We start from the raw sequence: 23,236 nt of genomic DNA on the forward strand, positions 1-23,236 counted from the left end.
CCTCGCCATCTAACGTTGAAAAAACTGAGGAGAATTTTCTAGATTTCGATGACTCAGATTTTGGGGGAACATAACTCTATTTCTCACCTGTAGATTGGCGTGGAGCGGGATATTTTGAGTGTAGGATTGATTTCACTAAAAAATGCAGGAACCTCCCCTTTTTATTTGGCAATGTTGTATGCAAAAAGCAGACAGAATAAACAGACAAATTTAAAATTCAATTACGCAAAATTTTAGGTGAATTGTATTTCACCTAAATTGAATTAAGCAAAACCCATTTTTGCGTGAATTTAATTCACTTCAGCTGAATAAAAGCTGCATTGAATTTTTGCGCCAGAATGCGCCTTTAAGGTCAGTCCACAGCAACAATGAGCAATGGATTCATAAGCAGAATCAAGAAAACCTTGCAAAATCAGTCCCACCAGCCACCACTACGGAACGTACTAGTCGACAAGTCGCACGGCATATTGCTCTGCGGATACCTTTAGACTTTAAAAAGGTCTATAGTCGGAAATGCTCAGCTTTGGTTGTAGCTACTTCGGTAGTATCTGGTCCGGTATAAACGAAACCGTATGGAGCTGGTCCTAGTTTATCCTGATCGTGATATTGGTTTGAAAAAGATGCTGAATAACCAACGTAGCCGGTATGTCGAGAATATCTGACTCTGTTTCAATCTTGTATTGAGAACATAGAATGAATACAGTTGAGAAAGTGATGGGTAAAACTGAATACTGAATAGTTACGAGGGAGAAACTGAGAGAGAGAGAGAGAGAGAGTCAACCTGCCGTGATGCGGGCGAGGCGACGTCTACAAAGAGAGGGCAAGAGAGAGAGAGAAGACCTACCTCGGCGGAGCCAAGGTCGCTTCTTGAGATTTCTAGAACAAAGAGGGGGCATTAGAAAAAGGGGGGTGAGACAGGGTGACAAAATGAGGGGGGCAACGTTGCAATGTGTTGAGAAATTGGGAGGGAAATGGATATTTCCGACACGGTAAAAACTGAACGAGCAGGAACAAGCACACCAAAGCAGCGTACCCAGTGGTAATTTAAATGGACTATTATTCAAACTATTGTAACATCATTTTCTGATTCGCATTTTCTACTCGCACTTAACGTGAAACGCAAAGTGATGACACTTGACTAAAGCAATTGGCTGCTCATTGAAATCCTCTAAACGATATAATACATTTTTCTTTCAAATTGTGTGCTCAATGTTACTGTATTTAACGAAATCGGAAAAAGACACTGCGTATATAATTAATTATCTTGCTTATGAGAGAGCGAAAGCATCCTAGCCATTTCTCAATCTTTTGATATTTTGACTTTTTGGACACCCAGTCAGTCTCAGTCAACTTGAATATACAAAATAGATAGAGGCTAGAAACTGAAACTGTATATTCGTCTCTAATTTCATTACATATTCAAGATTTCAGAACGTGACGACCGTGGCGTACAAGTTATAATTAGTCACAGGCTTCATACCATATAGATTCCCGTTTCTCGTTCTCGTTTGAAGGTCATTAACTTATTTTAATTGGTTATCGTGTTTTCAGTTTCTGGTTTCTAATTTCTTGTTTAATATATTTATATCCGAACTCGGCAGAGTTGAATTCAACATCAAATAATGGTGTCTTCCACGGGAATAAGTATGAGGAGAGAACGGGGCAAGTCAGGTAGTGTGTAAACCCACCGTTTTTCTTCCTCTGCTAATCGAGGGATTGCATTTTTAAATTACCTGTTATGGTCTTTACTTATGCGCATCTTTAAAAAAGTTACTGAAATAGGGGAGACTGGGGCTGCTTGGGACATTTTCAGAAAAATAAACTTTTAATATTTTTAATTAGTTAAAAACTATAAATTTTTGTTAAACTGTTTGTATGTGTTTTAAAGCCTATCATGTATCATTTCCTCTATTTCAAACAATTTTTAGAATTTTTTTATTAAATTATACCTCGAACTAAAAGTATTTTAATGAAAGGAACTTTTTTGTCAAACACGAAAAAAGCACGGGGTTGGTTTGGGACACGCGAGTAAAATCGAATTTTCATAGTGTAATTTTGAGATTCATTGCATTCTGTTATAGCCATTCGATTCAGAATAAAATTTCCCTTCTGATGGTGTACAACAGTTATTGTTAATCTTTTGGTTTAATCCTAAAAAGTCAAAAACTGTTTTTAGTTTAAAGTCTTAGAAACTTCGATCAATATATATTTTTAAAAATATTTTTCCTCTAGTGACTAAACGGCTAATTACAATTGAATATTTTTTTGCAACATGTGTCTAATGATTTCCCATGTTTGGTAAAAAAATAATTTTTTTAAACGATGGTAACATACCAAAACTGCGTTGTCCCACTTAACCCCTGTCCCACCCAGCCCTGGTCTCCCCTAGTCCAAGTAGTATGGGAACCACAAATAAAATAATTTTTTTACCCATAAATCGTGTTGGCCATTTTGTTTTCTTTTTTTTCTTTTGTGGACTTCCCTAATAACTTAAAAATTTAGAAAAAAATAGTTTTTAGAAGGAAATTTTTTCCTTTTCCAGAAAATAATTTTTTTAAAACTATATTTATGGTTGAAAACGTTATAATATAATACACCTTTTCTCGGGGCAAATTGCTGGGTTAGAAATAGGAGGGACAATTTTTCGGACGGGACAATTTCATCACGCCATCGCCAGGTGTTCTTTTAGCTCATAAGAATAATATGAGCCGTTCTACCCCGTTCACATGAACATGTTGCCCGAACATGAACTCGATCACACCCCTTCATTTTCAAAGCGCTTTTGGTTTTTTAAACAGAGCAATTTGTCATAAACTAAAAATACGCCTCTGATAGCCAATTTTTTCCTCTTTTTAAAGCCTAGCAGGAATAAAAATATTAAGAAATAAAGAAGTCGAGGCTTAAAAACTAAAAAAGCGTCAACTATGCCGATTGTCCCCTATTGGTGATGTCCAAACACTTACGCGAATAATAAGAGAAAAAATTTAAATGTGAATAAAAATTCAGCTCGTTCCAGAAAACAAAATTTAAAATGTAATTCCTGCCAAACCAATCTCCAATACCATCTCACATTATACCAAGAGCAATAACAATAAACGATTGAAAGGGTTGGAAAACGAATCAACAAGGAGTCGTATGTTAGCTCAAGAGTGTTTCGGTATTAGTAACCATAGAAAGGGAAAGCAGTTGGGTAAGTTGTGTAGTACCTAGAGTAAGGGAGGGTAGCATAGGGATAATAAGGATAGGTCTTAAGAACGGGTGTGACTGGAACAACAGCCTGGTCAGGTTGACCGTTCTGGTTCAAATCGACACTCTTGTACTTGAGGTCATCGAGGAATTGCTGGTCAGGTGCGGGGACAGCGATAACCTGGCGCTTCTTGCGAGAGCTCTCAACAGCAGTGGGGGTAGCGAAAGGGGCAGCGAAAGGATAAGTGTAACCATAAAGGGCGTAGAGGTAGGCCACAGGGGTGACAACATCGAAGCTCTTTTCTTTGAGGTCAAATTTTGTGATATTAGGTGGAGGATCAGCCTCGGCAGTGAAATTCTTCAAGGCAGTCTTTGCAGCCAAGGGAGCGAGAGCAACGTAGTTAAAATAATAAGCGGCTGTGTAGGGAAGAGCATAAGGCAGAGCAGAAGGGTAGAAAGGAACCTGGTGCTTAGTGTGGCTAGCGGCGGGTTCGGCAGCATCCTTGGTTGCGGCCTCTTTGACGAGTTTCGCGTGGTCAATCTTGACAGCAGCTGCTTCAGGGGTATCTTCGGGAGCCACAGGCAAGTTGTTGGACACAAGGTGGAAACCATTAACGGCATCGGCGACGTAGTTGACACGAACTTCTCCTTTGAGTCCCATGTAAGGGTAAGAACCCACTTGGTGGCCGAAAATTTCACGGTAGTTGGAAACAGCCTGTTCGGTGTAAGCATAGCCATAAGAGGGCTGTCCCAGCAGATCTTGAGCGTGGTACTGGCTGGTGGCAGGATGGCCGTAGAAACCAGTGTAGTCCTGGGCGGAGGCACAAGCTACGAAGATGCTAAGGATCTGCATAAACAAAAGGTTGAAATTTTGAAGTCAATCACTAGTTTTGTGTTTGTGGGCTAGATAGGAGTAGGCTATTACATATACCAATACTTTCATGTTGCTGCTAGCATGTAACAGATGCTGTTGACCAAGTGACGAGTTTGTTTCTCGATTGCCCTTTTATATTGTAATTTCAAGCAAAAGTTAACGTATAAGAACAAAAAATGTCTGTATATTTTTGAATTTCTTCATTAAAGTAAAAGTTTTAAAATTAGATCAAATGTTAATTTTTGGGTAACCTATGAAATGTGAATGGTATAAATTCACGAAATAAAATTCAAAATATTGAACGAATAAATTTCAAACTTGCCGTATAAGGTTAAGAGTTGTCTTCGAAAAGTGACTTGGCAAACGATGGTGAATTGTGTTTTATGGTAATCGCTGCAAACTGCAATGAATTATAGACACATAAACATTTCGTTCTTATTCTTTTCAAAAACAGCATTTATCCAACTATGCACCTGTTTCTTTAGAACCCAATTGACGTCCATATAACAGATATGACGCACGACCGTATAATATTGAATAAAAAACGGATTATCTGCAGTTGAATCTAGCATGTGTTGGCACTGTTTGCTATGTAACTGAACACTTGCACAAATAATAAAATGTCTATTTTTCTGTGTATTTATGAAAAATTGTGCTTTACTCTGTTTATTGGTGGTAACCTAGATGTTTTTGCAATTACTGCAAATACTACTATAAAAAAAACTACTCATTTTCTCAATATCGGATGAGATATATGAGTTTCCGGTTCTCTTAACCGCCATTCTCGCAGGGCACCTCGCGCCCTACTGAGTTAACGTTATGTTTCCCCTCCCCCGTTTCCATGAAGGGTGCCTAATAAAAACCGCGAGTGGGGTATTTAGTTTTTATCCGATTTCATTGAAATTATTGGAAACATATAACTACACATACTGTTAAAAGGCCAAAAGGAAATATACAGTAGTTAATTTTATATAATTTTTTTAGAAAATTTTGGGGTCCAAAAAACTGTTTTTCAAGTGGTGGGGTATGTACAAAATTTTTTTGTTCATTCATACTTTGGATTTCGATTTGTTTTTAGGAAACACAATCCAATTCCAAAGGCCGTCAAAAAAGAAAAAAAAACCTAAAAGTGGGACAGACTAAGCTCTGCTATAGAGGAAGTGACTGAAGCGTACCCCCTCTTGTTTGTGCGAGGGGTTGTCCGGTTGTCCACTCGAAAAAATATTGTACTTCCCTTATTTTTAGTAAAAAAATGAAAAAATATGGAATAAATAAAAAAATAATTAAAATTAAAATTAAAATAGGAAATTATTGAAAAAAAAGAAAATTCAGCTGAAATTTTTTTTTTTTTTTTTTAGTTTTTCCACTTAATTTTCTCGTTTTGTAAAATAGTAAAATTTTTTGGAATTTGTAAAAGAAAAACAAGGTGTTGTCCCAATTGATTTGTTCAATAAAATATTGTTGGCAATCGAGTGCTGATCAACATTATTGACAAAGTAATAACTGAACCGACGGGTTGTCAATTGTTTTCAACTAATAAATCATGATAAACCCCCATAATTTTAGTTAAAAAAATAAAAAATTACGGGAAAATACGAAAAAAAAATAGAAAGTAAATTTTTATTTTTAAATTCCTACACCCAAATACCGAGTGAACAACCCCTCGTGTTTGTGAACCCACTTTTGTGGAATCCGCCATGTTATCTCCAGTACGTTTTTCCCCTGTGCATTTCTCTCTTTGAGTTCAAATCTCGGCATCCCAATAAATGGAAAATTGTTTAATCTAAATTCAAATCGTCGTTTTTCGTAACTTCTTTAATTAAATGATAGGAAAATGATAGGAAATGATTAATAATCACCAATGAAATGATTTCATTGACGTCACGAGCTCACGACATTCGGTCAAAATTGACTTGCATGAAAAGTGATTCAAAGCGACATTATACGATAACTTTGAATTTTTCCCGCTTTATTGTGCAGGATTTGGACAACTTTTTCTTTTCGTCACTTGTCGAAAAATTGACGGTGAGCCTAAGGCTATTGCAATGCGGTTATTCGTTTTTACCCGCAAAGGAAATTCCAGACAGCCTGTCTGGTTTCATTCATAATTTTTTTTTTTTTTTGGGGGGGGGGGAGGGGGAAGACATAACCAGTGGCTAAATGAGCCTATTACCCCTTTTACTTTCTTCCCACCTTTCGCTTTGTTCCTAGCCCCCCAAAATTAGGACGAAAAGTTAAACATAGTTTCCCGCAATGTGGGTAGGTGGCTTTCAAAATAAAATCGCTGTTCGGATTTTTTGGACCATAATATGTGAAACAGCAAGTTTAAAAATATTTAATTTAGTTCTAAAATTCTAAAATTAATATATGATGTTGTTCATAGGTATCCACTTTATTCCCTAAAAAATCATTACTTTTGTACAGTAAGTTTTTTAGTTTTTTAATAAATAAAAAAAGCCCTCTAAAATTCTTTAACAAAAAAAAACCCCGGTGTTGTCGCGATTTCTCCTTTGTTTCATTTTCGGAGGGGGGAAATTTTCGCCTTTGCTCTAGTAGGCGATATTTACCCTTCCTACGAAAATGAAACAAAGGAGAAATCGCGACAACACCGCGGGGTGGGATAGAAGGGGAGAAATGGGCAAAAATGACAAATCTCATTTTCAATTTAAAATTCATTATATTAAATGAAACTCAAAAAAATTGAAAATGACACTTGTCATAGAACTAACGAAGCTCTTTATTTTGCTTTTTTTGGCGTCTATGTAGGGCTTTTTTTTCCCTAATTAGAGAGCGGCAAAGTAGCCACTTTTTAATACGCTTCTACAGCGTGTTTCCAAATTTTTAGATCCATTTGTAGCTGCCCTCCCCTTAGATATAAAAATCTGAAAAAAAATTCAGGAAGTAGCCAACTATTATGGCTACTTCCAAAAAAAATTTCAACACCCTCCGTCAAAAACCCGATTTTTGGGGAACGCGGCGATAATCGGCTTTTTACATAAGCTTCTCTCCGCTCCTCTCGCGCGTTTCCAAACTTCTGGTAGGTACTGTATTTTTCTTTCAAATGTTATGCTCAACGTAATTATTATTAAATAACAACAACCTTGAAAAAAGACCTTGTGTGTATCTTTAATCCTTCTTGCTTATGGGAGAGCGAAAGAATCTCGTTTCTCAATCAATCTGTTGATTTTTGGACGGCGGGACCGCACCCAGTCAGTCAACTTGAATATTGTATGGCTACTATTTAGGAAATTGAAGGTTGCGCACGTTATATCTTCGGTGTTTCAATTCGTAAATATTTTTACTTGAACGAAACAGCCAAAGGCTAGAAACTGAAACTGAGTATTCACATCCCTCACTTCATTACACATTGGAGATTTTACAGCGTAACGACCGTGACCGGCGTGACGTACAAGTTTTAATTTGCCACAGTAATTAATCAACTCGGCAGACTTTAATTTGACATAAAATAATGGTCTCTTCCAAAGGTTATTATTATTATTGGTGATGTCCAAGACAGCACGCGAATAAGAGAACAAATTTAAGAGAACAATTTTTAATTGTGAATAAAAGCTCATCGTTTTCAAAAACAAAACAAAAAATGTAATTCCTTCAAAGCCAATTTCCAATACAATCCGAATACAATCTCACATTACCAAGAACAATAACAAACGATTGAAACGGTTGCTGGGCAACGTGATTTAAAAAGGAGTTTAATGCTGCATCAAGTGCTTTGTTCCGGTATCAGTTAACCATAGAAGGGGAAAGCAGTTGGGTAAGTTGGGTAGTAACCAGAGTAAGGGAGGGCAGCATAGGGATAATAAGGGTAGGTCTTAAGAACGGGTGTGACTGGAATAACAGCCTGGTCAGGTTGACCGTTCTGGTTCAAATCGACACTCTTGTACTTGAGGTCATCGAGGAATTGCTGTTCAGGTGCGGGGACAGCGATAACCTGACGCTTCTTGCGGGAGCTCTCAACAGCAGTGGGGGCAGTGAAAGGGGCCGCGAAGGGATAAGTGTAACCATAAGGGGCGTATGGGTAAGCAAGAGGGGTGACAACGTCGAAGCTCTTTTCCTTGAGCTCGAATTTGGTGGTATCAGCTGGGGTCTTGGCGGAAAGATCAGCCTCGGCAGTGATTGTCTTCAAGGTAGTCTTGGCAACCAAGGGAGCAGTAAAAGCGGGGTAGGGAAAAAAAGAAACCTGACGCTTCTTGCGGGAAACCTCAACTTGGGTGGCAACTGGAGCAGCGAAAGGATAAGTGTAACCATAAGAGGCGTATGGGAAAGCAAGAGGGGTGACAACGTCGAAGCTCTTTTCCTTGAGGTCGAATTTGGTGGTATCAGCTGGGGTCTTGGCGGAAGGATCAGCCTCGGCAGTGACGGTCTTCAAGGTAGTCTTGGCAACCAAGGGAGCGGGAGCAACGTAGTTGTAGTAAGGGGCGGTGTAGGGAAGAGCATAAGGCAGAGCAGAAGGGTAGAAAGGAACCTGGCGCTTAGTGCGGCTAGCAGCGGGTTCGGCAGCTTTCTTGGTTGCGGCCTCTTTGACGAGTTTAGCGTGTTCAATCTTGGCAGCAGCTACTTCGGGAGTATCTTCGGGAGCAACAGGCAAGTTGTTGGACACAACGCGGAAACCGTTAACGGCATCGGCGACGTAGTTGACACGAACTTCTCCTTTGGGTCCCAAGTAAGCGTATGAACCGACTTGGTTGCCGAAAATGTCACGGTAGTTGGAAGCAGCCTGTCCGGGGTAAGCATAGCCATAAGAGGCCTGTCCCAGCACATCTTGAGCGTGGAACTGGCTGGTGGCGGGATAGCCGTAGAAACCAGGGTAGTACTGGGCGGAGGCGCAAGCCAAGAAGATGCTAAGGATCTGCATCAATAAAAGGTTGGTATTTTTAAGTCGATCACTAGTTTTTGTTTGTGGGCTTGATGGGAGTTGGCTACTTACCAAGACTTTCATGTTGATGCTAGTATGAGACAAATGCTGCAGATCAAGTGACGAGTTTGTTTCTCAGTTGTGCTTTTATACTGTAATTTCAAGCAAAACTTAACCAGAGGCTATATAGATTACACCCTAAGTTAATACGAATGTTTCCGTGTGCATCATTCGTTTGCTTACACGGCCAACAAATACTTTCACTGGCGAATCTAAGTGACCTTAAAGACTTCCAAGCGTTATACGTGGCAGTCATCTCTGTATAAACACATTGATCCATTTCTGGTTTTTTAAGATACCACACCCAGTTGTGGTGTGCGTTTATTCACCAGTTTCGGATGGCGATTCGCAAAACAATTCCCCTTCCCCTCCCAAAAAAGGAAGAGAATTAATATGGAAGGGATGGGATAAAAGTTGAGAATTCAAAGATTGTGTTATTCCTTATTTTTCATTTGTTTACATGTAATAGAAGTGAAAGTTCATAATTTATTCACTACGATTCTTTATTTTAATCTATTTATTTCAGGTCGAAATTCCTCTTTATTGTTTCATGAAAAATAGTAATTTTCTCGTTTAGACAGCTGTTGATCAGACGGTATTATTTTCACTGTCTGTCTGGACTCATCACATCGATTTTAATACTGTCATCAAATAGTATTAAGTTTTCAAGGCTCAGTGACAGGTTTTCCTTTGGCGACGAGAACAACTTCTTGGACGGCGATTGTTGCATCTTCTTTTAGCCGGAAATGCTCAGCTTTGGTTAATTACTTCGATAGTATCTGATCCGGTATAGACGAAATCGCATGAAGCTAGACCTAGTTTATCATGATGCTGAGCGTGATATTGGTTTGGAAAAGATGCTGGATAACCAACGTAGCCGGTAGTAGCTAAAACGGGCCCTATTGGTGATGCACTGACATAGGATAAGAATAAGCAAACGAAAGCAGCGTACCCACTAGTAATATTAATATATTATACTATTATTCTCATTATTTAAAACACCCTTTTCTTAATCGCACTTTCTATTCGCAGCACTTACCAGGATTTCCATGTTTGTTGTTTTACTGACACAGAAGTCGAACGTATAATCACGTATAATGTCATGAGAATAATTTTCTGTCTAAATGCTGTCAAATCGCTAAATACTTGACCAAAGGCAATAGAATACTCATCGAAATTCTCTAAAAGCTCTATAATATTTTTTTCCTTTAAATGTTATGCTCAACGTAATTTTTTTAAATAACAACAACCTAAAAAAAAACACTGTGTGTATCTTTAATTCTTCTTGCTTATTTAATTAGAGACCAAAAGCAACTCGTTTCTAAAACTGTTGATTTTTGGACGGCGGGACCGCACCCACAGTCAACTTGAATATTGTATAGCTACTATTTAGGAAATTGAGGTTGCGCACGTTATATCTTTATCGGTGTTTAATTCGTAAATATTTTTACTTGACGAAACAGCCAAAGGCTAGAAACTGCAACTGGGTATTATTCATCCCTCACTTCATTACATATTCGAGATTTTACCGCGTAACGACCGTGACCGGCGTGACGTACAAGTTGTAATTAGCCACAGGCTTCATACTATATATAGAATCCCGTTTCTCGTTCTTTTGAAGGGCATTTATTTCTTTCAATTGGTTGCGTTTTTAGATGCTAACTTCTTGTTTAATTACTCAACTCGGCAGACTTTAATTTGGCATCAAACAATGGTATCTTCCAATGGTAATAATTATTATTGATGATGTCCAGGACAACACGCGAATAAGAGAACAAATTTAAACGAAAAAATTTTAATTGTGATTAAAAGCTCAGCTCGTTTTAAAAAAACAAAACAAAAATGTAATTCCTTCCAAGCCAATTTCCAATACAATCTCACATTACCAAGAACAATATCAAACGATTGAAATGGTTGCTGAGCAACGTGATTTAAAAAGGAGTCAAATGCTGTATGTGCTTTGTTTCGGTATCAGTTAACCCAAGAAAGGGAAAGCAGTTGGGTAAGTTGGGTAGTAACCAGAGTAAGGGAGGGCAGCATAGGGATAATAAGGGTAGGTCTTAAGAACGGGTGTGACACGGGTGTGACTGGAACAACAGACTGGTCAGGTTGACCTTTCTGGTTCAAATCGAATCAGAAACAAACCTGGCACTTAGTGGGGCTAGCAGCGGGTTCGGCAGCTCTCTTGGTTGCGGCCTCTTTGACGGGTTTAGCGTGTTCAATCTTGGCAGCAGCTACTTCAGGGGTATCTTCGGGAGCCACAGGCAAGGTGGACACAACACGGAAACCGTTAACGGCATCGGCGACGTAGTTGACACGAACTAATCCTTCGGGTCCCATATCATATATGTTAGAACCGAATTGGTTGCCGAAAATGTCACGGTAGTTGGAAGCAGCCTGTCCGGGGTAAGCATAGCCATAAGAGGCCTGTCCCAGCACATCTTGAGCGTGGAACTGGCTGGTGGCGGGATAGCCGTAGAAACCAGGGTAGTACTGGGCGGAGGCGCAAGCCAAGAAGATGCTAAGGATCTGCATCAAACAAAAGGTTGGTTTTTTTTAAGTAAATCACTAGTTTTTGAACATTTTGAGAGCAATAGGGTAACTTACCAAGACTTTCATGTTGATGCTAGTATGAGACAGATGCTGCAGACCAAATGACGAGTTTGTTTCTCGATCGCCCTTTTATACAGTAATATCAAGCAAAACTTAACCAGAGGCTATATATATTACACCCTAAGTTAATACGAATGTTTGCGTGTGCATCATTAGTTGGCTTTCACTGGCGAATCAAAGTGACCTTAAAGACTTCCAAGCGTTATACTACGTGGCAGTCATCTCTGTATAAACACATTGATCCATTTCTGATTTTTAAGATACCACACCCAGTTGTGGTGCGCGTTTATACACCAGTTTCAGATGGCGATTTGCAAAACAATTCCCCTTCCCCTCCCAAAAAAGGAAGAGAATTAATATGGAAGGGATGGGACAAAAGTTGAGAATTCAAAGATTGTGTTATCCCTTTTTTTTCTTTTTTATATTTTTAATAGAAATTGAAAGTCTATTATTTATTCACTACGATTCTTTATTTTAATCTATTTATTTCAGGTCGAAATTCCTCTTTATTGTTTCATGAAAAATAGTAATTTTCTCGTTTAGACAGCTGTTGATCAGACGGTATTATTTTCACTGTCTGTCTGGATTCATCACATCGATTTTAATATTGTCATCAAATAGTATTATGTTTTCAAGGCTCAGTGACAGGTTTTCCTTTGGCGACGAGAACAACTTCTTGGACGGCGATTGTTGCATCTTCCTTTAGCCGGAAATGCTCAGCTTTGGTTAATTACTTCGATAGTATCTGATCCGGTATAGACGAAATCGCATGAAGCTAGACCTAGTTTATCATGATGCTGAGCGTGATATTGGTTAGGAAAAGATGCTGGATAACCAACGTAGCCGGTAGTAGCTAAAACGGGCCCTATTGGTGATGCACTGACATAGGATAAGAATAAGCAAACGAAAGCAGCGTACCCACTAGTAATATTAATATATTATACTATTATTCTCATTATTTAAAACACCCTTTTCTTAATCGCACTTTCTATTCGCAGCACTTACCAGGATTTCCATGTTTGTTGTTTTACTGACACAGAAGTCGAACGTATAATCACGTATAATGTCATTGTCATGAGAATAATTTTCTGTCTAAATGCTGTCAAATCGTTAAATAATACTTGACCAAAGGCAATAGAATACTCATCGAAATCCTCTAAAAGCTCTATAATATATTTGTCTTTCAAATAATATGCTCAACGTAATTATTATTAAATAACAATCTTGAAAAAAAAAACACTGTGTGTATCTTTTATCCTTCTTGATTATCAGAGACCGAAAGCATCTTGTCTCTCAATCTGTTGATTTTTGGACGGCGGGACCGCACCCAGTCAGTCAACTTGAATATTGTATAGCAACTATTTAGGAAATTGAAGGTTGCGCACGTTATATCTTTATCGGTGTTTAATTCGTAAATATTTTTACTTGAACGGAACAGCCAAAGGCTAGAAATTGCAACTGGGTATTATTCATCCCTCACTTCATTACATATTCGAGATTTTACCGCGTAACGACCGTGACCGGCGTGACGTACAAGTTGTAATTAGCCACAGGCTTCATACTATATATAGAATCCCGTTTCTCGTTCTTTTGAAGGGCATTTACTTCGTCTTTCAATTGGTTGCGTTTTTAGATGCTAACTTCTTGTTTAATTACTCAACTCGGCAGACTTAAATTTAACATCAAATAATGGTTTCTTCCAATGGTAATTATTATTATTGGTGATGTCCAAGACAGCACGTGAATAAGAGAACAAATTTAAGTGAAAAAATTTTAATTGTGAATAAAAGCTCTCTCGTTATTTTCATAAACAAAACAAAAAATGTAATTCCTTCCAAGCCAATTTCCAAATACAATCTCACATTACCAAGAACAATAACAAACGATTGATACGGTTGCAAAGCAACATGATTTAAAAAGGAGTCGAATGCTGCATCAAGTGCTTTGTTTCGGTATTAGTAACCATAGAAAGGGAAAGCAGTTGGGTAAGTTGGGTAGTAACCAGAGTAAGGGAGGGCAGCATAGGGATAATAAGGGTAGGTCTTAAGAACGGGTGTGACTGGAACAACAGCCTGGTCAGGTTGACCGTTCTGGTTCAAATCGACACTCTTGTACTTGAGGTCATCGAGGAATTGCTGGTCAGGTGCGGGGACAGCGATAACCTGACGCTTCTTGCGCGAGCTCTCAACAGCAGTGGGGGCAGTGAAAGGGGCCGCGAAGGGATAAGTGTAACCATAAGAGGCGTATGGGAAAGCAAGAGGGGTGACAACGTCGAAGCTCTTTTCCTTGAGGTCGAATTTGGTGGTATCAGCTGGGGTCTTGGCGGAAGGATCAGCCTCGGCAGTGACGGTCTTCAAGGTAGTCTTGGCAACCAAGGAAGCGGGAGCAACGTAGTTGTAGTAAGGGGCGGTGTAGGGAAGAGCATAAGGCAGAGCAGAAGGGTAGAAAGGAACCTGGCGCTTAGTGCGGCTAGCAGCGGGTTCGGCAGCTTTCTTGGTTGCGGCCTCTTTGACGAGTTTAGCGTGTTCAATCTTGGCAGCAGCTACTTCGGGAGTATCTTCGGGAGCAACAGGCAAGTTGTTGGACACAACGCGGAAACCGTTAACGGCATCGGCAACGTAGTTGACACGAACTTCTCCTTTGGGTCCCATGTAAGCGTAAGAACCGACTTGGTTGCCGAAAATGTCACGGTAGTTGGAAGCAGCCTGTCCGGGGTAAGCATAGCCATAAGAGGCCTGTCCCAGCACATCTTGAGCGTGGAACTGGCTGGTGGCGGGATAGCCGTAGAAACCAGGGTAGTACTGGGCGGAGGCGCAAGCCAAGAAGATGCTAAGGATCTGCATCAACAAAAGGTTGGTATTTTTAAGTCAATCACTAGTTTTTGTTTGTGGGTTTGATGGGAGAAGGTTACTTACCAAGACTTTCATGTTGATGCTAGTATGAGACAAATGCTGCAGACCAAGTGACGAGTTTGTTTCTCGATCGCCCTTTTATACTGTAATATCAAGCAAAAGTTATCCAGAGGCTATAGACTACACCCAAAGTTGTGAAATTTCCTTATTTACATTCTTATTTTGATTCTGCAGCCAATGTATACTTTTACTGAAGATTTGAAATAACCTTGAAAACTTGTGTGATGCGTGGCAATCATCGGTGTACAAACACATTGATCCCGTTTCTGGTTTGTCAAGGTAACCACACCCAACTGGTGTGTGCGTTTATTGACTAGTTAATTTTATGCCGGTTTTCTCCGGTTTCCTCAATTGGTTCCAACTTGGCAAGCTACAGTTTCAATAAAGATAATCTACGTGTTCTTCCCGGGGTTCTTCCGTGTTAATTTTTTTTTTTAAATTTATTTAAGGGAGGAAAACAAAATTACGCTTCGAACTAATTTTAAGAACTTGGAGAACATTCAGCGATCAATTTATAAAAGTAAACGCGGATGATAAGTAAATTTCTTCTTAATTCTCAACATTTTGTAGGCTAGTTATACTGTATGTTCCACAATTTCATTGTTTTATTAGGTTCGGATTAAAAATGGCTAAAATAATTTTATAGAAATAGTTTGTTTGATCTGCGGCACGATGTAGGTACTGTATGACACCAAAACATATAATAAAACACAAACAAATAAGTATCTTCTTAAACATTGGTTCTCATTCACACATATCATGTAATCATATCGTATTATATTTGCATGATTGATTGGTAGGCTAAATTGGGAAAAGATCTACAATAAATAGTTAGTACTGCGATAGAAGCTCAAAGTAATTAGCACAGCTTAAAATTCCATTCAGAAAAGAAATTGTATGAATCACTGCTGGTTATTTTGTTATGTAATGTAATGTAATGTACGTTATTTTATGGTTATGGGCATTACCAGATCCGTGTCATTTCAAATTCCCGAACATTGAGTAAAACTCGAATCGATTCGTCATATAGTGCGAAAAAATGTTATTCCATTCCAAACCAATTTCACAAAAAATTTATAACATTTTAAAAAACTTCATTTTCAGAAAAATTGTAGCCTACAGACGAGATGTTGCGCATGTACTGTAAACTTGTTCATGTTGTCCAGCAAATCAAAACGTGTCCAACCGTTTAATAGTATTAGAATCCCTTGACCTGGGGATAGCTGGCATTCGGATAAGTGTAACCGTAAGGTGCGTAATAATAAGGGTAGGCAACGGGAGTGACAACGTCGAAGCTCTTTTCCTTGAGGTCGAATTTGGTGGTATCAGCTGGGGTCTTGGCGGAAGGATCAGCCTCGGCAGTGACGGTCTTCAAGGTTGGTTTCAAGGTTGGCAAACAACGGAACAGGGGCAACTCAAGGAGCGACGTGTTTAACAGCGGGAAGAGCACCGGTGTAGTATGCCGGGAGGCAGGGAGTGTAAGACAGAGCGGCGGGGTAGACGGGAACCTGGCGCTTGGTGCGGCTAGCGGAGGCCTCCTTTTGCCCGCCTTTCGCAAAGCGAAAAGCTTAACCTTTGCCTCAGTGACTTCGGGCGTTTCCTTAACGGGTTCGGTAGACTTGATAGCTCGACGGCGGGGGCAACAGGAACTTTTTCGGGCAAGTAAGTTGGACGCAACGCAGAATATCCCCTTCTGTCGGCGGTGTAGAAGACCATGACTTCCTTTCCTACCGGGTTGATATAGGCGTAGGAGCCAACTTGGTTACCGAAAACATCGCCGTAGTGAGAAGCAACCTGTCCGGGGTGGGAAAATCCGTAAGCGATCTGTTCGAGAACATCTTGAGCGTGGTATTGGCAAGTGAAACCAGGGCAATAATAGCCAAGGTATTATTGGGCAGTGGCGCAAACCAAGAAGATGCTAAGAATCTATGTACATTACAAAATAGTGTTCTTGAGTGAATCGCAATAACCTTGAAAAAAACTGGTTGAAATTGCTTGCTTCTCCATTTTAAGTTTAGTCTGTGCATTTCTCAAACCACACCCATGAAATAAGTTACTTTCTGAAGCAAGCGATTGTTAGTCTTTAAAATAAAGTAACAATACAACAAATTTTACGGAATCTTATAAATTATGGTTGATTGTATTATATCCTTATTTGGACATAATTCAATATGGAAGAGCCCATAATTATATCGCTCTGCAAATTTTCAACAGTGAAAGGTATGTTACAAATGTCCAAGATTTTTCTTTTTATAAAAACAATCCGACTCCAACTTGAATTATTCCTTTTCTCTTCATTCTACACATATTGAGTTAGCAGAGCGACAACATGTGTGAATTTACCTCCAGGGGTTGTATGTTGTTCTGTTACGTTTCTGTAAAAGAATAATAGCGACTTTTTTTTATGAGGATCAAAAAATCGCGATAACCTTGACTACAAACTGGTTGACTGACTGACGTCAAACACCTTTGTCCATTGCCCTTTCCTTCAAACTAACAACCGCCACAAACACTAATGATAAGAACAAGACCCGTCTTTTTCACAGCCCACGGCGGCCCGCGTCATTTCACTCAATCTTGGTTGTTATTGTTATTGCGAGTTCATTGACATGTTGTACATTAACATTAACTGGAAAAACGGTTACAGAAATCGTGTTCACATTCGTTATTTTACCATCTCGTTCGGTTCCAAATGTATGTATCATTGTCTATTCTTTCGACAACTACTACATTTTTTGAGCCGGTTTGAGCCGAATAAAATAATGAACTCTAATATCGATGCGATTTATGGAGTGCTTTAGAATTGTATATGGGGTTTATTCTTGATGTTAACATAATACTTCACCAAAACAGATTACCATAATTTTATGTGTTGCGGGAAAAAATATCGGAGAAATGCTAGAATTGCAACTGATCAGCATAAAGTCGGAGGTTTAAGTTGATAATTCAATGGAGTATTTGAGCTCACTATCAATCCAGATCAAGTGCGTATTTAACCCAATAATCCGTTTCCCCTTTTACCCCAATTTATTTACTCCTTAACTATTTCAATAAAAACCTCAACCCAAAGCTACTGTTTTTTTTTTTTTTTTTTTTTTTTTATTGGTTTCAACTACAAAACAAACTCAAATTAAACAATTTCGCAAATACCTCCAGCAGCAGTAATGAGAGATGAAAGTTTCTCTGCTTCGTCCTTTTGAATATCTGCTCGTACAACTGCAGGGAGAGTTTCTACAAATTTCTTTGCCTATAGGAAAAATAAGAACATTAACATTTGAAAACACACACATTTCAAAAATTAAATATATTACTTGAACAAGGTTCATTCCTTCAACAATGTTTTTAATTTCTTTGATTAAAGCTATTTTCTTGGTTTCATCAAATTTGGTGAGTTTGACTGTAAAAATGGTTTGAACTTTCGCCTTAGGAGCTTCTTCTTCCTCCTAGAGTAAAATAATAGGAAATAAATTAGAGATGAAGGAAAATGTGTAAAATATTCAAGATAATCACTTCGTTTGGTTGAACTGGGCCTGCAGCAGGACCTGCACCATATGCCATTACTGGGGCATCAGGAATCTTAAGAGTTGTTTTTAAGACTTGGTTTAATTCTGCAACATCAAGGAGGGTAAGCTGGGAAATGTCGTTGACGATCCTTTGTATTTTCTCGGCCGACGCCGCTTGAGTTATCGTACGAAACCGAATGATGCTGCTGGAAATGACAGCCTTTTGCCTGTTGGGATTCAATAAGTTGTTACACGATCTATGATGTATTAAATTGCATAAATACCTCACAACAGACCGCAAATAAAAGATTTTTGTGGAGATCATTTTCGGTTTGTTGTTTTTTTTTTTCAGTTGAGTTGAGAGTTTGTCACGTTTTTCGGCTGGGAAATAGCAGACAAACTAGAATTACACGCATGAAGTGGAAATTGAGGAGGTGCGACTCGTCCGTTCACCATGAGAGGACAGCGTCATCTATCGGACGGTGGGTTCGTTTTTCCTTGGGGAAACTCGAATGGGGTGTTGTGTTATCACGGAAAAAAAAATAACTGACGCGCGACGGTGATTCCAACTACATAAATCACTATTGGGTATTGGTGAAAAGCGTAAATTTAAAAAAAAGATAACTCAACATTAATTTCAGTTGAAGGGGTTAAATGAGGGCAGTTTCATCGGAGCAGCATCATTCTATAGGCGATGTATTGACCGCTTTGCAGCAATCAGCGCACCACTAAACGAACTACTAAAAAAGAACGGAATCTGGCGTTGGGAGAAACCACAGGAATCAGCCTTTCAAAAACTAAAAGAAGCCATGGTGAACGAACCGACGCTAGCTCTGCCCTGTGAATGAGGAGAATAGATACTACAAGCTCAATAGTCAATCCCGTACTCTCGGACTGTGGGAGCAGTGCTACTCCAGAAAATCTACGGAGAAGTGCGCCCATCAGCAGAAGACTTGACCCAGCAGAATTTAACTACAAGCCATAACACAGCAGCGGGTGTGTTTGGAATGGATGGAGTAGGGGGAGGCAAAGCAGGATAGTAACACATGTCGATATCTTAGCTCCGTTTTTCACTCCACTGCCAATATTGAGTCGCGATATTGGCAACAGCTCCAGAGAAAATTTCCGAGAGCGGGAGTCAACATGGCAGTGGCTATAAGTACCATTATTCTATAGCTCTGGTATAGACCTGCAACCTTGTCTGTAACCATAAATACATAACAAACGGCTATCATCTGTCATCACCTATTGACAGAAACTTATTACTTGACTATAAGGGGGTAATGAAATTATTTCTATTCAACATTTCTTGTATTTACGTTAATTAAATAATTAGTATAATAAAATGTGTTGTTTGGTTTGTTTGTTTTGGTGAAAACAAAATTAATCAAATCTTTACCAATAATATTTCTTGGCCAAATACCAGTTATTCTCGCTCGTAAAATACCCAGTCACGGAAAAGGAGTATCAACAGTATCATAATAAGCTGACGAAGAATTCTAAATTTCTACTGCAGTTTTTAGTTTCTTTAAAACAGTTAACATTTTGAATGAGCCGCAGGAACGACTATTGTATATTTTTTTTTACATACAGCAACTGGGAAGTTATTTCTCACTAGGCTACATAATATAAACCGTGTCTATGAGCTGTTCAAATTTTTACCTATTACACGAGAAGAACCAAATCACCTCTGTGAAACTAGTAATGATTGAAGGAATCAGTAATAGTTGAACGAGACTAAATTTTGCCAATTTTGGTGAACTACTAGATTGGCCTCTATGAAAAGATAGGTTTTTGTAAATGACGTCTTGTGCGGGTTTTTTACTGCTAGTAAAAACATCAGCTTCATCAGAGGATGTGTGTTGATAGAGTGTCACCGACCTATAAGCTTCCGTCGTGACCATATTAGAAGTTTGACTAAATAGTTTATTGCTGGGGCTATTAGTTCTGGCCGGCCTCTGTTTCCATGGCGCTGTTTCAGTTGCAATGCTGGTCCATTCAACAGTTGTTGACTGTGTCGTTGTAGTCAGTGGAGTGTGTACTGCGAATGAAACAATATGCAAATGGAATAGGCACATTTATTGTATGTTAATGAAAATAAAATAAAAAATATAATCCTACGTACTATAGAGGCGGATTGTTGCTTCGCTCTTTCCCGCTTGGCACCGGTAGAGACCGGCATCCTCCTCACGTAGATTTAGAATAGCCAACGTCATCTTAATAGTGTAGATGTTGATCTTTTGTACCGTCAAAGAATAGCGTTGTGTTGAACCGAGTGAGTAATCTTTCGTATGCAGGGAATTATAACGCATTATATAAAAGTGTTAATAGATTCAATATGTAACAATGTCATTTTAAAAGATCAAACTTACTGCCTTTGTACCAGAAGAGGTGATGAGTCATGGGCGAGGCTTCAACAATACACTCCAGCCCTACGCCATTGACTCCAGCGGGAGCTCCCACTAATGGTTTTTCTGCCCGAATGGTAGTCGGGACTAGACAAGAAGAATAAAAATAACAATGTTATCTCTATTAAAATTGAATTGATCATTCTTAATGAGTCCACGAAATGACACCCTGCTCCATTCTGACTTCTCTTTATTTCATTATCTTATTCGAAAAGGCTTTTTGCTGGTTTCAAATTGAATAGAGGCGGGCTCTTTTGAAATCCTCGACAGTCGATTTGCAAACCCCTTTCTTATGGTATTGATGGATTCACGAGAAAGCGATGTGATCGATAGCTATGTAGATATATACGTATGGCTATGAGACTGTAGGCTGTTTGGTAGACGCGTCAACTCACATAAAACGACGAGCTGGATACGTTTGCTGACTGCCGGCAGTACTCCATTGGAAGCGATACAAAGGTAAGTTCCCATTGAGGAACGTCCGGTCGAAGCGATGCAAAATCGGCCGTAACCCTTGGGGAGTGAGCCGGTTAGCGACAGATCTTTTTGTTGTTGTTGAATGTTGTTATCATTCAAATGGCGGCAGGAATCTGCATGGTCGACACGTCATTCAATATACTAACTCAGGGAGGCGGGGCCAAAAAACGTCGATTTCAAACGGAACTGTGTGCGAAAATCAAACCATGACTGATGTTTGTGCCGTCTTCTCGCTTCCATGTTATGTTCGGCATGGGCTGGCCGCTGGCCTGACAATGGAGGTCAACCGATTCATTCTCTCGGATTTGCCTGATACTCGGCGTCGCCTCGTCGTCAATATTGGGCGGTTCCATAACCGATAAATAAGCCATCTGTTGATTAACATCAAAATTTAGTAAATGCTGCGCATGTCTTTTGTATTGTCATGCACACAATGCAAACATGACTTGAGCAAGAAATCAGACTAATGGTAGCAGTGTGCATACTTGACTCTTCATCGGGTCCGTGTTGATTTGAGCCATGTAGTAACCAGCGTCGTCGGGTTGGGCGCTCTTGATGATCCTTTTGTCCGTATCGCCATGTCACAAAATGAGACGACAGATATAGAAAATAAAATAGCATTTAGAAATGGGAGAACAAGTTCGAATTGCGCTATCGCCATCGTCTTGGTATTGTATCAGCTATTATTGTGACTCTTGTCGTCGTCGAGAAGATTGGAGTGTATACAGGACATGGTCTAATAGTGAAAAGGCCACTCACAGTTTCCAAACGGGCGAGCCGGGAATATTCTCGACCGAGACGCGAGTATTTAGAGTCACCACTCGCCTGCCAGTTGCCTGAATGGCTTTCGTGTCCACCTTCACCCAGCCAACCTGGCAACGAACAGTTAGGAATTCGATTAGAAACTATTCTTCGCCCCCCTTGGCCCATACTCTCATTGCTCAAAATAAAGGTTACATATGTACAAGTTCTCACCGTGTAGTCGTTCAAGTGGGCGACGGAACAAGATAGGATAGCATCTCTTCCCTGAGCTATCGTCACGTTGCCTATTTGGTCAATAAACTCTGGCTCCGGTTCCTCTCCATCTGTCGCTTTATTTTTTGTTTCGTTTCAATCGAATCATCAACATCAGCAATTTGATCCTTTCCGACTTCACAGTCTCTCCTCTGTCAGTCTCTTGACTCGGAAATGTGAGCGCCGCAACCGTAATCAAAAAATAGAAATACTTACCGGTAAGAGCGGCGGGTGATAATCTCACTAGCGTCGTCACTAAAAGGGTCCAGCACCAACAGAAACGAATTAGCGAACTCATGTCGTCCTGAAAATCCTGCGTGATTAAGAGACGGGAGCTTTGCTCAATTATCCTATCTATTCATCGAGTCATATCATAAAAGGCTCTCTCGATGGATATACTCACACGCTGATGAATAGAAGTTATGACAGAGCCAAAGTGCTGACGAAATAATCGCAATATAAGTTGACTAAAAGATTTCAAGTAAATCGAGAAAAATCAATTTAAAATAAATGTAAATTGACAAAATTTGGTTTTAAACTTTACTTACTAAACAGTTGAATATTCTTCCTGAATGGCGCTGTTAAAAAACGACGGTCGAATTCGAATTCCTAAGGTATAGAAATTTGGTCTTAAGATTTTGATTGAAGCTGCGGCCGTGCTTGACTCTGGATGCGTACTGACGACAAGTCGAGCGGATGGTTGGAGATTTGAGGAGCGACTGCTGGAGCAACAGAAAAATCCGGAGCGGAAGTAGTATATACGGCGAGAGGCACAGCAAGGAGGTAGTATCAACACCAGCCAGCGCGGCGGCAACGGCAGATTGCACGCGGAGGTTCGACATTGCAACCCGGGATTTTCATCGGATGGGGAGGAGACAGCATCACCTTTTGTGTTCTACAGTCCAGTCTAGTCCGGGTAAAACATATGTGATACCGATGAGTCCGCTATATCTCCTCTAGACTTGCCAACGATGAGGATGAGACGGACAAGTGTATGACTGCGCAACTGGTGATGCCGGCGCTTATTCTTTTCTATTCCCTAGCTCTTATTCCCTTTCTTTCTTCGTATCTAGCAATAATGCATTCTATTGGAAAAGGGCACAGGGAGAGGAGAAGCGGTGTGTAAGCTATAAAGCGCACCCGCCCTTTTTTTCTTTATTATTGTCTGAACTATCAAAAGGAGATTATATAGGCCTATTCAGAGAGCGGTGGGTGGCCGCTGCCACTCACAATAACAGGTCAAACACTCGATCACTTCACCCCCAACTCGTCCACCGCGACATCCGATTTTTAAAAATGCAACCAAACTTGAACAA

The 23,236-nt window shown here is 39.6% G+C and overlaps 6 protein-coding genes and 1 long non-coding RNA gene across 11 annotated transcripts; 1 reads left to right on the top strand and 6 right to left on the bottom strand.

The window, feature by feature from the left end:
• Positions 1–3,010: 3,010 nt before the first annotated feature.
• Positions 3,011–4,552, bottom strand: LOC124200370. 3 transcript variants are annotated; one of them, XM_046596588.1, is made up of 4 exons: positions 4,534–4,552; positions 4,383–4,460; positions 4,124–4,189; positions 3,011–4,033 (listed from the first exon to the last, which is right to left on the bottom strand). In XM_046596588.1, the coding sequence occupies exons 3-4, from the start codon at positions 4,127–4,129 to the stop codon at positions 3,161–3,163; spliced, it is 879 nt and encodes a 292-aa protein (XP_046452544.1). In that variant the 5' UTR covers positions 4,130–4,189; positions 4,383–4,460; positions 4,534–4,552; the 3' UTR covers positions 3,011–3,160. The 3 variants fall into 3 exon arrangements, with proteins under 3 accessions (XP_046452544.1, XP_046452543.1, XP_046452542.1); XM_046596587.1 differs by lacking the exon at positions 4,534–4,552 and having other exon boundaries at positions 4,118–4,189; positions 4,383–4,455; XM_046596586.1 differs by lacking the exon at positions 4,534–4,552 and having other exon boundaries at positions 4,112–4,189; positions 4,383–4,455.
• Positions 4,553–7,637: 3,085 nt separating this feature from the next.
• Positions 7,638–9,160, bottom strand: LOC124200368 (cuticle protein-like). 2 transcript variants are annotated; one of them, XM_046596582.1, is made up of 3 exons: positions 9,006–9,160; positions 8,324–8,927; positions 7,638–8,080 (listed from the first exon to the last, which is right to left on the bottom strand). In XM_046596582.1, exons 1-3 carry the CDS (start codon positions 9,015–9,017, stop codon positions 7,806–7,808), a joined length of 891 nt encoding a protein of 296 aa, XP_046452538.1. In that variant the 5' UTR covers positions 9,018–9,160; the 3' UTR covers positions 7,638–7,805. The 2 variants fall into 2 exon arrangements, with proteins under 2 accessions (XP_046452538.1, XP_046452537.1); XM_046596581.1 differs by having other exon boundaries at positions 7,638–8,927.
• A 914-nt stretch (positions 9,161–10,074) lies between these two features.
• Positions 10,075–13,809, top strand: LOC124200374. The gene is made up of 2 exons (XR_006877288.1): positions 10,075–11,050; positions 13,647–13,809. It is a non-coding gene; the product is annotated as an uncharacterized LOC124200374 (long non-coding RNA).
• LOC124200373 (cuticle protein 7-like) lies at positions 10,815–11,756 on the bottom strand. The gene is made up of 2 exons (XM_046596591.1): positions 11,601–11,756; positions 10,815–11,522 (listed from the first exon to the last, which is right to left on the bottom strand). The coding sequence occupies exons 1-2, from the start codon at positions 11,610–11,612 to the stop codon at positions 11,127–11,129; spliced, it is 408 nt and encodes a 135-aa protein (XP_046452547.1). The 5' UTR covers positions 11,613–11,756; the 3' UTR covers positions 10,815–11,126.
• LOC124200369 (cuticle protein-like) lies at positions 13,364–14,769 on the bottom strand. 2 transcript variants are annotated; one of them, XM_046596583.1, is made up of 3 exons: positions 14,672–14,769; positions 14,522–14,601; positions 13,364–14,443 (listed from the first exon to the last, which is right to left on the bottom strand). In XM_046596583.1, exons 2-3 carry the CDS (start codon positions 14,531–14,533, stop codon positions 13,562–13,564), a joined length of 894 nt encoding a protein of 297 aa, XP_046452539.1. In that variant the 5' UTR covers positions 14,534–14,601; positions 14,672–14,769; the 3' UTR covers positions 13,364–13,561. The 2 variants fall into 2 exon arrangements, with proteins under 2 accessions (XP_046452539.1, XP_046452541.1); XM_046596585.1 differs by lacking the exon at positions 14,672–14,769 and having other exon boundaries at positions 14,522–14,620.
• Positions 14,770–17,302: 2,533 nt separating this feature from the next.
• LOC124200372 (39S ribosomal protein L12, mitochondrial-like) lies at positions 17,303–18,465 on the bottom strand. Its single transcript, XM_046596590.1, has 4 exons — positions 18,306–18,465; positions 18,029–18,248; positions 17,830–17,961; positions 17,303–17,765 (listed from the first exon to the last, which is right to left on the bottom strand). The coding sequence occupies exons 1-4, from the start codon at positions 18,344–18,346 to the stop codon at positions 17,649–17,651; spliced, it is 510 nt and encodes a 169-aa protein (XP_046452546.1). The 5' UTR covers positions 18,347–18,465; the 3' UTR covers positions 17,303–17,648.
• A 1,093-nt stretch (positions 18,466–19,558) lies between these two features.
• LOC124200366 (lachesin-like) lies at positions 19,559–22,792 on the bottom strand. The gene is made up of 11 exons (XM_046596576.1): positions 22,469–22,792; positions 22,324–22,387; positions 22,137–22,233; positions 21,882–21,997; positions 21,666–21,778; positions 21,392–21,467; positions 21,112–21,277; positions 20,825–21,019; positions 20,394–20,516; positions 20,147–20,305; positions 19,559–20,062 (listed from the first exon to the last, which is right to left on the bottom strand). The coding sequence occupies exons 3-11, from the start codon at positions 22,216–22,218 to the stop codon at positions 19,680–19,682; spliced, it is 1,413 nt and encodes a 470-aa protein (XP_046452532.1). The 5' UTR covers positions 22,219–22,233; positions 22,324–22,387; positions 22,469–22,792; the 3' UTR covers positions 19,559–19,679.
• Positions 22,793–23,236: the final 444 nt, after the last annotated feature.

This window comes from Daphnia pulex, chromosome 8 (genome assembly GCF_021134715.1).
Source record: "Daphnia pulex isolate KAP4 chromosome 8, ASM2113471v1".
NCBI classification, from domain to species: Eukaryota; Metazoa; Arthropoda; class Branchiopoda; order Diplostraca; family Daphniidae; genus Daphnia; species Daphnia pulex.

Coding starts and splice junctions, on each gene's coding strand:
- LOC124200372 (XM_046596590.1), bottom strand. CDS start 18,346: ATGATCTCCACAAAAATCTTTTATTTGCGGTCTGTTGTGAG. Junction 18,249..18,305: donor TATTTGCGGTCTGTTGTGAG/GTATTTATGCAA, acceptor GAATCCCAACAG/GCAAAAGGCTGTCATTTCCA. Junction 17,962..18,028: donor GCCCAGTTCAACCAAACGAA/GTGATTATCTTG, acceptor ATTTTACTCTAG/GAGGAAGAAGAAGCTCCTAA.
- LOC124200366 (XM_046596576.1), bottom strand. CDS start 22,218: ATGAGTTCGCTAATTCGTTTCTGTTGGTGCTGGACCCTTTTAGTGACG. Junction 21,278..21,391: donor CGGACCCGATGAAGAGTCAA/GTATGCACACTG, acceptor GTTAATCAACAG/ATGGCTTATTTATCGGTTAT. Junction 20,063..20,146: donor AGCAACAATCCGCCTCTATA/GTACGTAGGATT, acceptor TTTCATTCGCAG/TACACACTCCACTGACTACA.